Source organism: Psammomys obesus, unplaced genomic scaffold (assembly GCF_907164565.1).
Source record: "Psammomys obesus unplaced genomic scaffold, mPsaObe1.curated_primary_1811, whole genome shotgun sequence".
Taxonomy (NCBI): domain Eukaryota; kingdom Metazoa; phylum Chordata; class Mammalia; order Rodentia; family Muridae; genus Psammomys; species Psammomys obesus.
The window spans coordinates 21,514,204-21,526,878 of record NW_026596101.1 but is presented as its reverse complement, the minus strand read 5'-3'; the positions used below and the strand labels follow the sequence as shown (position 1 = coordinate 21,526,878).

Genomic DNA, 12,675 nt, shown 5'->3' with positions numbered 1-12,675 from the left:
GCTTACCCTCCCCAGGAGTGTCCTCCTTTGACTAAGCTGTGCTTCTTCTGTGCATGGCAGCCCCCCTAGTCAGTCCCAGACCTAGGTATCGGAGGAAGTGGGTGGCAGTGTGCTTCCTGGGCTGGAGCTTCACCTTGCTATCTGTGTAGCTGTCTGCTGTCCAGTAGGGCATGGATGCCAGGTACAGCTTATTTGCCTATAGGTCCCCAGTGGTGCCTGCAGGAGTATCCAGGGGCTCAGTGCAGGCAGCTGTGTGTTGTTTTTTGAGATACCTAATAAGCAGGTATCTGTTGAGCATCTGATATATGCTGGTAGGTAGGAGGAGTTAGGTCAGCAAGCAGTTCCCAAAGCCTGGTGCATTCTCAGGGGAAGAGCAATAAGCCTTAGGATAAGAGCTCTTGCCCTGCTGAAGTCACCTTACCTTCTGGGCCTGAGTCTCCACATATTCAGGCTTCAGTTGGTGTGATGGATCCATGTCTCCACTCAGCTGTCATGCTCCAGCCACAAGTGACTATTGTGTTCATGTGTGTCAGGCCCATGCCCAGGTACCTGTCCTCTTTGTTTCTTTGTGCCAGTTGCTCCGTGGATGCTGTGCCCCTGGTACCTCCCAGGACGTCATACCTTGCAGGATGGGCAGTCTGCCCAAGGCATCTGCTCTTGTTGTCCAAGACAGAAGAGGCAGCAAGGGGCCACATGAAGAGGTGTAGGCCTGGCTGTGCCCTCTGCTCCAGCTCACATCTGAGAGGTTGATAGCACGGTAGGCACTGGCACAGTGCAGCACGGGGCTGCCATGGAGCAGCCAGGGCAAGGGTTTGTTTGCCCTGAAAGAGCCTCAGTTTCCCCAACTAGATACCAGAGAGGAGGACTCTGAAGAAAGGAGGGCTTTGAGAGGGAAAGAGTGATCTTAAGAAAGTCTCTAAGCCATACCCTCCCCTGAGATCCAGCTCACTCTCTCATGGTCCCTTTTCACCTGAAATATTTTTATATAACACTGGCTATATAGGTATAGTTTTAAAAATTCTTTGATACATATATATATAATACATTGATATATGTAAGAAATTATGTATATAGTTTCACCATTTATTAAAGATGAAAGCACACACACACATATATATATATATCCTGAGATGCTGCACTTCTTTATTTTTAGATATAAATTTCACCATTTATTATAGATGAGAGCACGCGCACACACACACACACACACAATCCTGAGATGCTGTATTTATTTATTTTTACCTAAAGATTTAATATTGGCTGCCTGACACAGGGCACCTGGCTCCTGGGAGTGCTCAGAATGCAGTTTCTTCCTCTCCTGCGCTGCTGCTGGCTTTATTGACAGGCTGTGCTTGGGGAGGAGTGAGCTTTCTGGCCTCCACAGTGACCCGGCAGCTACCCCTCTTCTGGCTCCTAGAGGCTTCAGATGCCACTGTCGCAGGCCACTATATCCTCTCCAGCTGTCAGAGTGAGGGGAATCACTCACACCCTTCCTGCTTTTTTGTGGCTGAGTTATTCTAAAATGATAGACCAGTGTGTCTGTATTTCCCCTCTGGGCCAGGCCAGTGAGGAAAGCTGAGTAGGACAGAAGAACCTTTCAGTCTGAGCACCGATAGACCTGGGGATACAAATCCATTCCAGGTGTTCTCCTGTCTCTGTGTCTGCGGTCTAGAGAGACAAGTGGGGCAAGTGGGAGGGCAGCTGTTTAACCATGGAGGTGTAGCCGACTATAGTGCTCTCAGCAGAAGCTGCACTCCCTCAGAGCCCTGTAGGAGTGATGGGAGCCGCTTGGATAATGCCCAGTTCTCAAGCACCTCCCACAGTGTGCCTAGCTCTGTATTGTATATGCGGACCACAGGGTCCTGGCTGAGATGCTGGAGGAGTCAGGGCAGCTAACTGGAGACAGTCACCAAGTACAAGTCTGCTGGGTACCTGCCATGGGGGACGTAGACATCCCGTGCCCCTGATTCCTCCCTTAATGATGCTGGTGACTGGTACCTAAGCTTATGCAACTATGGTCACAAACAGGACACCAGAGGAGGAGTAGCCTGTTATCTAACAGTTGAGGAAACCAAGGCCCAGAGAGGGTAAGGAGCCCACATGATGTCACCTAGCAAGCTGATGGCAAAGGGAGGGGGAGGGGGACAACCAGTCGGTCAGTGCTAAGAGCTCTGTCTGCCTCATGGGTCAGCCTGGCCTTCTGAGAAGGCTGAAGCAGAATAAAATGACCAGACATTTCTCTGAGTCATCCACATCTGTATATCCCCGCTGCCAATACTCACATAAACTCTCAGCTGGGAGTTTTACTACCACCCCCCACTTTACAGACTAGGAAACTGAGTCCGGGAGGCAGGCTGAGTATCATTCCTAGGGTCATTTGGACTGCTAAGTGGCAGAATCAGGTCTGGCCTGAGGCAGACAGATTTTATACCTTGTACCCTATCCTCCACCCTGGGCATCCAGTCCCACTGGGGACCAAGATCAGAGTCTATTCCAAGAGGCTCTCACCTCTGCAGGACGGGCCTTAGCAGGTGTTACTGACGCTCAGAGCACTGTGGATACCCATATCTCTGCAGATAAACTGCTATTTCTATTTCCCACTGAGCCAGCCCATCAGGCAGGCCCAGATACCAACAGTGTAGCTGCCTCTAAGGATCAGAAATGGAATCCTCATCTGTTGCCTATACTAGTACCCTGAGTTGAATGAGTTCATCAGCTTCCATCACTGTAACAAAATACCTGAGTCAATCTCCTTACATATTGAGAAAGGTTGTTTTAGCCCACAGCCTTAGAGCTTTCAGTCCCTCCTCAGTTGGCTCCATTGAGTTGGGCCTGTGGGGGAACATCATTATGGGAGCATATGGCAGAGCCAAGCTGCACCCTTCACAGCCAGGGATGGGAGGAGAGGGGGAGGGGGAAGGGAAGAAGGACAAGGATGGTTCCAGGGTTCCATTGTCCCCTTCAAGGGAACATTAGTATAACTTCATTCCACCAGGCCTCTCCTCTTAAAGGTCCAACACCTCTTAGTAGCACCAGCCTAGATACCCTAGGGCCTCTGGGGACACTCACCTGATGGGAGCAGAGGCTGCTGTTTGCCCAGGCTAGATCCCAAAGCATCATTGGCATCAGCAAGCTCACAACTCTGCCTTGTGGATTGTTCTGGAATGTTACCTCTTTAGATCAGCCTGTCATTTTATGAGTTCTGCAGATCTTTAAAAAAGCTTTACATTACTAGACTTTGAGCCTCATCAGTTATCTAAAAATAAACCTTAATGGTCACAGTCATGGTTTCTTTTTCCCCTCTTTGGCCAGAAGAGACTGCAGGATTTGTATGGGATAAGAGAAGGCTGAGCTGAGCCCAAGGATCAGAAAATTCCTTTAAAATGAAAGACCAACCAAGTGTTTGCTAGGATAGGGAGGAACCTGGACACTCATGCAGAGCTGGAAGGGAATCTAAAACCATAAGAAGATAATCCTGTGGTTCCTATAGATTTGCAACACATAGTGACCATGTGCCTGGCAGTCCCATACATGTATGTACAGCTTAGAAGAGACACACACAGCTGCTTAAGAACTGGTGCGCCAGCCTTCCAGAAGCCCCAGTAACAACAATACTACCCAGACACATTCCAGATTATGGCCTGTCTATTCAATGGAGTATTATTTAGCCACACAAAGGAATAAAGCACTGATGCTTGCAACAGCAGGCGTGAACCTTCAACACAACATACTGAGAGAAAGAAGCCAGACACAAAAAAGTCCTCATACAATGGAACCTGTTGACATGAGGTTTAGAATAGAGAAAGCAGGCTGGGTTGGTTGCTATGACCCAGGGACCTCTTGCACACAATTAAAGGACATGGGAGTAAGAGCATTTTGCTCATTAGACATGGTGGCAGGTGAGTAGCCCTCTGAGCACACTAAAAAGCAGTGACTCGTGCTTGGTGCAAGGGTAGAATTCATGGTCTGTGAGTCACGTCTCAGAAGAGCTATCCAAAATGGAAAACAATCCCTCCAACCCCCAGGGCTATGTTGGAGGAGACGTCACAGGTCAGGGAGCAAAATGGCTTGTTTTTACTTAGCAAGAAATGGAAATTGAGTTCTCTTAAAAGCCTCGCCTTGGAGCCCTTTCTGGGAAACGTTACAAGGCTATCTACCCCTTGGCTGACCCCAGGCACAGGGGGCGTTCTCCTCAGGAGGAATAGAGCAGAGTTCTTGCAGATGGGAGGCTGCAGCAGGCCGGCCAGGCTGTGGGATGCCTGAAGCCTGGCCTTGGACCCTGCATGTTCTGTCCACTCTCCACCTCCATTATGAAGATGTGGAAATTGAGGCCCAGTGTGGGAGCCCTGGATTGATGGTGAGTCCATCAATCCAGTCACTTAAAAGTCACTCTCCACCCCATCATATTTCCTCTGTGTTTTGTCCCATTCAGAATGGAAGTGACAGTTCTCAGTGGCTGTTTGAAAGGATGGGATTGGAGAGAAATTAATTTTTAATGGAAGTGGCCACCTGGGCAGGCCCTGGAGGGATTGTCTGTATGCTGAGAAAGTACTGGGGAGGCAATGGTCAGAAGTGAAGGCCAAGTGTTTGGAAATCCCAATTTTGTCCCCCACCCTCCTTTCTGTCCTCTCCTTGGCTCTTCCAGCGGTTCTATTAACCGCCATCATCATATTTGCTAACTTGTCTCCATCCCAACTTTTCCAGCTTGCAGAGAGCTCCGCCTTATCCCCCTCCCCTCCCTGACAGGCTGGCCAGAAGAGGTGCACATTCTGGCCTCAGTCACACACATCTAGCTCCAGCTGGGGTGGACTGCAGGCTCAAGCTTGCCTAGAAGTTCCCAAGAGGGAATGCTTTCTGATAAGTTATGAGGCCCTTTAGACTATGTTGTTAGAGATGGAAGTTCATGGTCAGAGTTGGACAGCGCGAGGCCCAGTCACAGAGGAGACACGGCGTTTTACAACTCCAGGCTGCTGGAAAGGCCCGGGCTCATTAGGCGGGTCAATTAAGGTAACAGGCAGTAGGCAGCCTGTCATGCTCTCTTTAAACCTAAAATGGACGCAGAGGGAGGACACAGCTTGGTGGAAGCTAGTGGTGGTTCTTCACAGGCTAAGAAGGATGCCATCAATGCTAGAAAGTAGCCATCTACACCCTGGTGCTCTTACGTGACCCAGTGGTGCCCACTGACCCCAGCTTGACAGACTGGAAGCAAGTCGTGTGTATTGGTCAGCTTTGTCACTAGACACCTGACAGAAACATCTCCAAAGAGGAAAGGTTGGCCATGGCTCATGGCTTCAAACAGTTTCAGTCTCTTGTGGAAAGCAGGGTGTGGTGGAACTGCTCCTGATGTCCATGAAGCAGAGACGGAGAATTCCCCCAGCTGGCAGCCACCTCCTGCTTTGTGCCCTCCCCCAGGCCTCCAGCCTCAGGGATGGAGCTGCCCACATTCACAGTGGTTCTAGTCCTTTACTGGCCCTCTCTGGAATGCCTTACACAACCAACAGAATGAGTAGTGAGTCTCCTTGGCTCTTCCAAACCCAATCCAGTGGACAGTTGAGGCTGATCATTACTTTGAGTGACTCACCTAACGCCTTGTGGAGACACCTTCTTCCTGATGGGTTCCAGGCCTCTTAGTCACTGAACTTGACCTAGCCACCTGACTCTCATACTGTTTCATCCAGCATTGAGTTACCATAGAGGTGGGGGCATTTTTATCATTTCCAAGCCACCTAGAGAGGGCCACCAGAGAGCAAATGAGAAACCAGTCAATACGAGGATGGGCCTGCAAGTGGTTTCTTTATTCCAGTGGGCTAGGCAATGATCAATGCAATCATTTGCTGCTGTCAGGCTGTGGGGACAGCACCCTAACATCTAACACCATCAGTCCCCAGGACATCCTGGACCCCTGTATCATTTCCCACCCATTTAATGGGTAAAAAATAGAAAAAAAAAAAAAAACAGAAGGGAAAAACTCGCTTAAAGAGATAGAGGCAGGGTTCCAGCCAAGCTGGCAAATTGTCACAACCCCTTCTCATGTGTCATGCTCCTGTAGGTGTGTGCTCATGTATGTGCATGTGCATGTGTGTGGAAGTCAGAATTCAACAAAGGTGTCTTCATCCCATTTTTTTCACATAGGGTCTCACTGTGTAGCACTAGCTGGCCTGGAACTTGTGTAGGCCATGATGGCCTTTAACTCAAAGATTCACCTGCCTCTGCCTCCTGAGTCCTGTGATTAAAGGCACATGCCGCTACCTTGGCCCCTGAGTTCCTATATTGCTCTCTACCTTAGTTCTTTTTCAAGAACTAACAGGCTCTTTCACTAGACATAAAACTTGTCCCCTTGGCTGGTTGACCAGTGAGCTCCAGGGGTTGCCCATTTTTACCGCCATCCCATCTTTGGGTATAGGTACAAGCCATTATGTTCGGCTTTTTCCTGGGTGCTGAGGACATGACCTCAGGTCTCCATGCTTGCATGACAGACACTTTACCCACTGCCCCAGACCCTCCTCCCATCTGCCTACTTTCTTAATCAGCATGATATGGGGGACAGGCTGATCCATGAGAGGCAATCTAGACAATGTCAGAATGCTTACAAAGAGTTTTCAGCAAAAGAGCCACATGAACAGAATGGATTTCAAGGTCCCTTACACCAGTGGATGACAAACAGACAGGTAGACAGTAAGGATGGAATCAGATATCATAGACATAGGCAGGAGGTGGTATGGCCCCCGACACCTATGATGCCACAACAGACATGAAGGCAGACACAGAGAGACTCCAGCATACAGCAGACCTGATCTGGAGTCTTTTTTCCTGTGCGTTAGCAGGTAGCCCATGGCAAGAGACACTGTCCGCTCTCATGGTTCAAAAGAAGAGGCTCACATCCAACATTTTGAAATGAACAAAGGTCTGACCTGTTGGGAGGGAGCCTCAATTGAGCTTGGACTGGATTGCTTTGGTCTTTCCTTAGTGTCTTAACCTGCATGGACCTGACAGGGACCCGGGGTTGTCTCAGACAGCATGTATAAAACCAGGGCCACAGAGAGTTTGCCTTGTTTCATGTACTGAAAGGGTGTTACTGCAACCAGAGTGGGGAAGAGAGTGTGTACTGGGTCCCTCTCCAGCGCTCACTGGGACTTGTGAAATGGGCCAGACAAGCAACTCTAACCCCTCCTCTCTCTCGATCTGCCTAGCGCCTACACTGAGCCCTACAAGGTCTGTCCCGTCTCAGCGGCCCCCAGAGAGGACCTCACATCAGACGAAGAACAGGGGAGCTCAGAGGAGGAGGACAGTGCTTCAAAAGACCCCAGCCTTACACACAAGGTAGGGTACCTCCAGGTGAGGGGCTGGGGAAGGATCTAGGGGACAGGGATGTGGAGGTGGAGAGAATGGGAAAGACCACTTCCTATTCTGCAGCCACTCCTCAGTCACTGGGCAGTACCTGTGGCTCTCAGACATGTGGCCAGAGACACTTCCTGTTCGAAGAAGTTTGGGGTTTCCCAAGGTCTTTGTGGGTGACACAGAATGGAGATGCATGCTCTGCATCAAGATAGACCCAGATTCTAGTGTGTTTAGGCCTCAGTTTTCTCACCTGTGAGGTGGGAATCAAGAGAATGGGGAGAGTGTTGTTGACTGAAAACAGAGTCTAGGATGCTCTGTGGTTTTGTCTCTCTGTGCATCAGGCTTACGGCAGAAGGAGGTGATGGAGAAGCTGTTTGGAAGGGACACAGAGTGACTCTTGTCCTGATAGAGACCAGAGCTATTCATGGCTTGGCACATCAGTTAGATGGAAGTAGCACCTCTTTCCCCTACGTGCTTGCTGTGGCAGTGCCTCCCACTGACTGCCACCCTTCAGTCAGTGGTTTCTGCCTTGGACCTCCGCTTAGACCATGGCCATTGTCTGACCACCTTCCCCAAAAGCCCTTCCAGAATCTGTCTCCCCTTTCTTTTCTTGTCCCCCCTCCCCAGTGCATTTCAGCTTCTCCCAGTGGCAGGAGAACAAATCTTGGCTGGGACCTGGCTCTCACCAAACTTCTGGGAAGTAAACTGTCTTTCATTTTGTAGCCAGACTTTGGCTTCTTTTAAAAATCCACTTGTGTCTCTGAACGCTGTTTCCCCAAAGTTACCAACCGAACTGAGTAGGAGCCCCAAGAAGGAGCCTATCCATGCTGTTTCACTGCCCTGTTCTGCCTCCTTCGGCCCTGCCCTGCATCCTCATGTCCCTCCTAAACTGTGTAGGAGCCCCAAGAAAGAGCCTATCCGTGCTATTTCGCTGCCCTGCCCTGCCTCCTCCTGTCCCTGCCTTACCCGCCGCTGCCTCTTGCCCTGCTGCTTTTGCTCAGGTCCTCCTGCTTTTTCCTCTACCACCCTGGCTCTCAACAGCCTTCCCAGCCCCACTCCTGTCCTTCCTAGTTCTCCCCCTGTCTCTGCCCTGCCACCACCTCTCCCTTCTGCTGCTGTTCCACAGTGTAGCCCCAGTGTTTCATAACTGGCATCAACACCTCCATGCCGGGGTCCCACAACCGCAGGAAATCAGAGGTTTGGATTTTCAGGAAGGCATGGGTTAGGCAGATGACAGACAGAGACCACACCAAGGAGTGTTTTGAATCTGCTGTGATTTACTGAAGTCAAGCTAACACTTATATAGTGATTACATAAAGAAGCACCTTGAAGTTGACATACTTCCCGGATCATTTAGACTTTTACCAACAATACAAAGTTTACATTTTAACTGAAAGGGCAACCTGGTATAAAGCAGTGTCTACAAAAAAATCTTTGCCTAAAAGTTTTCAATCAAAGCAAACAAGGGACATAAAACTTTAAACTCGTGGCTATTTACGCAGTTTTATTGCTACTAATTAGTAAGGGGAAGGCCAGGGACTGGGAAGGCCAAGTCGGCTAAAGATTTACAATCCTCCTTAAAGATAAGCACTAGGGGAATTTCTACTGTTTGTCTTGCTAAGGATTTACAATCCTCCTTAGAGATAAGATGCTTGAGCTAGCCTGTCCATAAAACTCATAGTATAATATAAAACCTTCTGACCCCCTATGTTTACCTATCTTCTTTCTGCCTCATCATAAACACCTGTGTTTGGTAATGGTTTTGTAGTAGTTTTACTGCAGTGGGAATATCCAGAGCATTTATCTTGACAGATCCTGATTAAATATTTTCTTTAGAAAGGCCTAAAACTCTTGCCCCTTTATTACTTACAATGTCTGGTTTTTTCACAAGCAATTCCTGATACTGAATCTGACTCATTACTTTTCCTAAGATTTTATTTTTCTTCCACTCTATTCTTGCTAAAGCTTTTAATAATCTATCAGAAATGTGTTTCCTTGAATAGTTAATTGTGCTGTTCCAAGAATCATAGAGAAACAGTAAAAAGCCCATTAATCCAACCCTGCAACCGAGGAAGTGTGGGACTCTCAGAATACATCTTTTTGGCCATGGGGGGTGGCATTTGCCAGGGACCTCCAGGGAGCCTATTCCCAAGGGAAACACTTCTCCCGTCTAGCAGCACAATCTATTGATATGTTACACTGACGACACTGGAGAGGATGTGGCACCTCCATCTCCCCCACCCCCTTTATTTTTTTTTTTACAGCTGAAGACATAGGCTCAGAGTGAGCAAGTTGCTGACCCAGGGTCATGTTGCTGATAGCTGGAAGGCTTAGGGACCTAAACAGGGGTCTGGCTAGTTTGTCTTTGTTTTTCTCCCTCCACACCTTTTTCCCTCTAAAAGAGCCCCAACTCCTTGCTGGAAGGAAGGAGAAGCCTACATTGCTGGTACCTTTTAGAGAGGCTTTTGGCTCTCCTGGGCATCTCTGGAAGCAGAAGGGGACCAATGGCAGGGATTTGGAACTAGTGCCTGTCACACAGGCCACATGCTGCCCCTCCTCCAGCTTTGTCACCTTGGCCCATCAGCATCCCCATATCTAAGATGAGAATGTTGCTGAGTCATGGGATGGTCCAACAAGACAGATGTGAGAATATAGCCAGAGGCCCTGGCAAGGACACAGATGCATCTGAATCCAAGGGGCAGGAGGAAAGAAGGAGAGAAGAGGGGAGAGAATCCAGGAGGAAGGGGGCAGGAGGAGAGGCACAGGATGGAGGAGAGGAAGACATTGTTGACCTGCTTGGGACCACTGTAGATCAGTGAAGTCCTAAGGCCCTGGACATTCATGAGCACTCAGAGGCAAGAAGCAACCAAGAGTTGGTTCAAACCCAGCTGTTACTTGCCAGCTAAATGACAGACAACTTCTTAACTCTTGTGTCCCTTGGTTTCCTGTCTGTGAACTTGAACTAATAATTGTGGCAGCTGCTGCAGGGTGGGTACACAGGCAGGGCCTAGAGACTTAGAGCCATGTCTGTTATGCAGCTAGAACATACAGATATTGGAGCCCAGGAGTGTGACACTGTGCAGCAGGACAGTAAAGACAGTGGCAGTTGCCAAGGTCAAGTGACTCCAGGCTGATCTGGCTGGGGTCATACTAGATAGAGCCAATAGCCAGCCAAGGCTGGGCTGAGTCGGGCCAGGAGCATCCTGTTATTCTGAGAGCCAAAGGGCTGGTCTCTTCCAGAAGCCCCCTTCCCTCTGAGGAGCTGGACTTTTGCTGCTGTCCTTTGTGAGGCTTGCAAGATATGCCAGAGTTGAAATCACCTCTAAAACTAGGTTTTCCTGGATTAGGGGAATGGCCCAGTGAATAATTTCCTTGTCAGACTGTTTGCTCCCTGCTTCCCATGTAAATGCCAGCTGCAATGGTATGTGTCTATGACCCCAGCGCTGGCACTGGGGCAGACAGGTGAATTGTTGAAGCTCACTAGCCTGGCAATCTAGTCAAGTCAATGGGCTCCAGGTTTAGTGAGAGGTTCTGTCTCAAAAACTGAGGTGGAGAGTGAGCAAGAAACAAACACAGGGTTGACCTCTGGCCTCTGTACTCACTGGCTCGCACCCATATCCACACATGCGTACACAGGAAGGGAGAACAAACAACTGAACAAGCAAGTTTCGTTTTCCTTGCTAGCATCACTCCAGACAGGAGTTGGTGCCCAGAGGTCTTGAACCCTCTCACCCAACTCTCACAGAACTTCTTCTAGAACTGTCCCTCACTTCTTTCCTGTGGGTCATTGTGAACGTGAGTAGCGTGTACTGTTTGCAGGGTTGCTTTTACAGAAATTGGATCAAATTGTCAGAAGCCTGAGGTGCTCTCTCACCTCCCCATACTCGAGAGCGGATTTTCCTGGTTGGGGTGTGCAACTCAGTGGAAGGGTGCCTGTGTCCTGTGCTTGAGGTCCTGGTCTCCATACCCCACACCACAAACAAAAACCTTCCCTCCAGGGAAGCTCTTAGGAGCTAACCATGTGCTTGATTTCCACGAGTGCTGCAACTTTGCACCCAGAGTCAGCCCACGCTGACCTAGCTTCAAGTTCCCCAAGGCCCAAGGCCTTGTGGCTGGTAACAGGCAGTGAAGTCTCCAAGCAGGGCATCTTCTTCACAGTGCTGGGGGTGGGGTAGGGGAGAGTCCAGGGAGAGATCCCTTGTTCCCTCTCCTCTCCTCGTGCTGCCCTAGCTCGAAGAGTCTTCTGGCTCCACAGGCAGAGAACTCTATCTCCACATTTGTGTAGCCTTATGCAGGAAGCAAGACAGGAGCAGGCTTCCCAGGCATGGCTACCTCTAAAGAGAAGTAAACAGTTAGTAGTAGCTCCTGGAGAAGCCCAGGAGGGAGGTTTGGGGTACAGTGGTGAGCTCTACCCTTCCAAGATGTTTGTGGGCGGGAACAGGACAGGAAGCCAAATCCAGCTGGTCCACCTTTGCGTCTGGCCTCGCCCTCTCCTACTCAGATACACAAAGGGTGTAGGTCGAAGGAAAGGAAGAGAGAGGAAGAAAGGAAAATCAAGAAGGACTTAAAAATAGCTCTGCTGTAAAAGGCATTCAGAGGCCACAGGCTGGCGCACCCTACTGCCCAACAATGAGTGTGCTTTGCCCGCTAACGGGGACTTTTCAGGCAAAATACCAGCTCCCAGGAGACGAGTGCCCAGCCAGGATCCGACACCTCCTTACACCTCCTCCCTGTACCTCCTCCCCATGCCTCCTCCCTACAGGCTGCACTTAGCCACACTTCCCTGAGGGCCAGGCCCTTTCCAGCCATGCCCTGCCAGAAGAAAGGTCTTCTAAGGCTGGGCCCACGGCTGCCCTCCTGCCCATACCACAGCTCCTGCTAGGCTGACCTTGGCCTCAGCCCTTCCACTTACACAGTCTCCTTTGTCCCTTCCCCAAGATCATGGCCAACTAAACACGAGTGCTTCCCATAAGTCCTCACACACACCTGGAGCTCAGGTGTGCACCTGCCGGGTACCGACTCATGCATATTGCCCCACATGCCCCTTCTCAGTGTCCTCACTCCTTTCTCAACCATGGTATGCTTAATGAGCACTCTGCCCTTGCTGGGCGCCAGCACCCTGCTGCAGGCTGACTGGTGGTAGCCTGGAGGTGTTTCCCAAGCTGGGCTGGGGGCTGCTTAGTTCTGTAAGACATGAGCCAGACAAACCGTGGTACCAGGAAAAGGGCTCCTGGATAGAGTGTGGACATCTCAGGGAAGAGGGAGAAACCTGATAATTTATTTTCTTTCTTTCTTTCTTTCTTTCTTTCTTTCTTTCTTTCTTTCTTTCTTTCTTTC

At 49.7% G+C, this 12,675-nt stretch overlaps 1 protein-coding gene across 4 annotated transcripts in view; it reads left to right on the top strand.

The window, feature by feature from the left end:
- Window positions 1-12,675, top strand: part of Fgd5 (FYVE, RhoGEF and PH domain containing 5) — a 164,012-nt gene that overhangs the window by 96,862 nt on the left and 54,475 nt on the right. For all 4 annotated transcript variants that reach the window (XM_055628544.1, XM_055628546.1, XM_055628545.1 and 1 more), the window contains exon 3: window positions 7,191-7,320. In XM_055628544.1, the coding sequence (XP_055484519.1) occupies window positions 7,191-7,320 (130 nt within the window). The remainder of the gene's footprint in view (window positions 1-7,190; window positions 7,321-12,675) is intronic.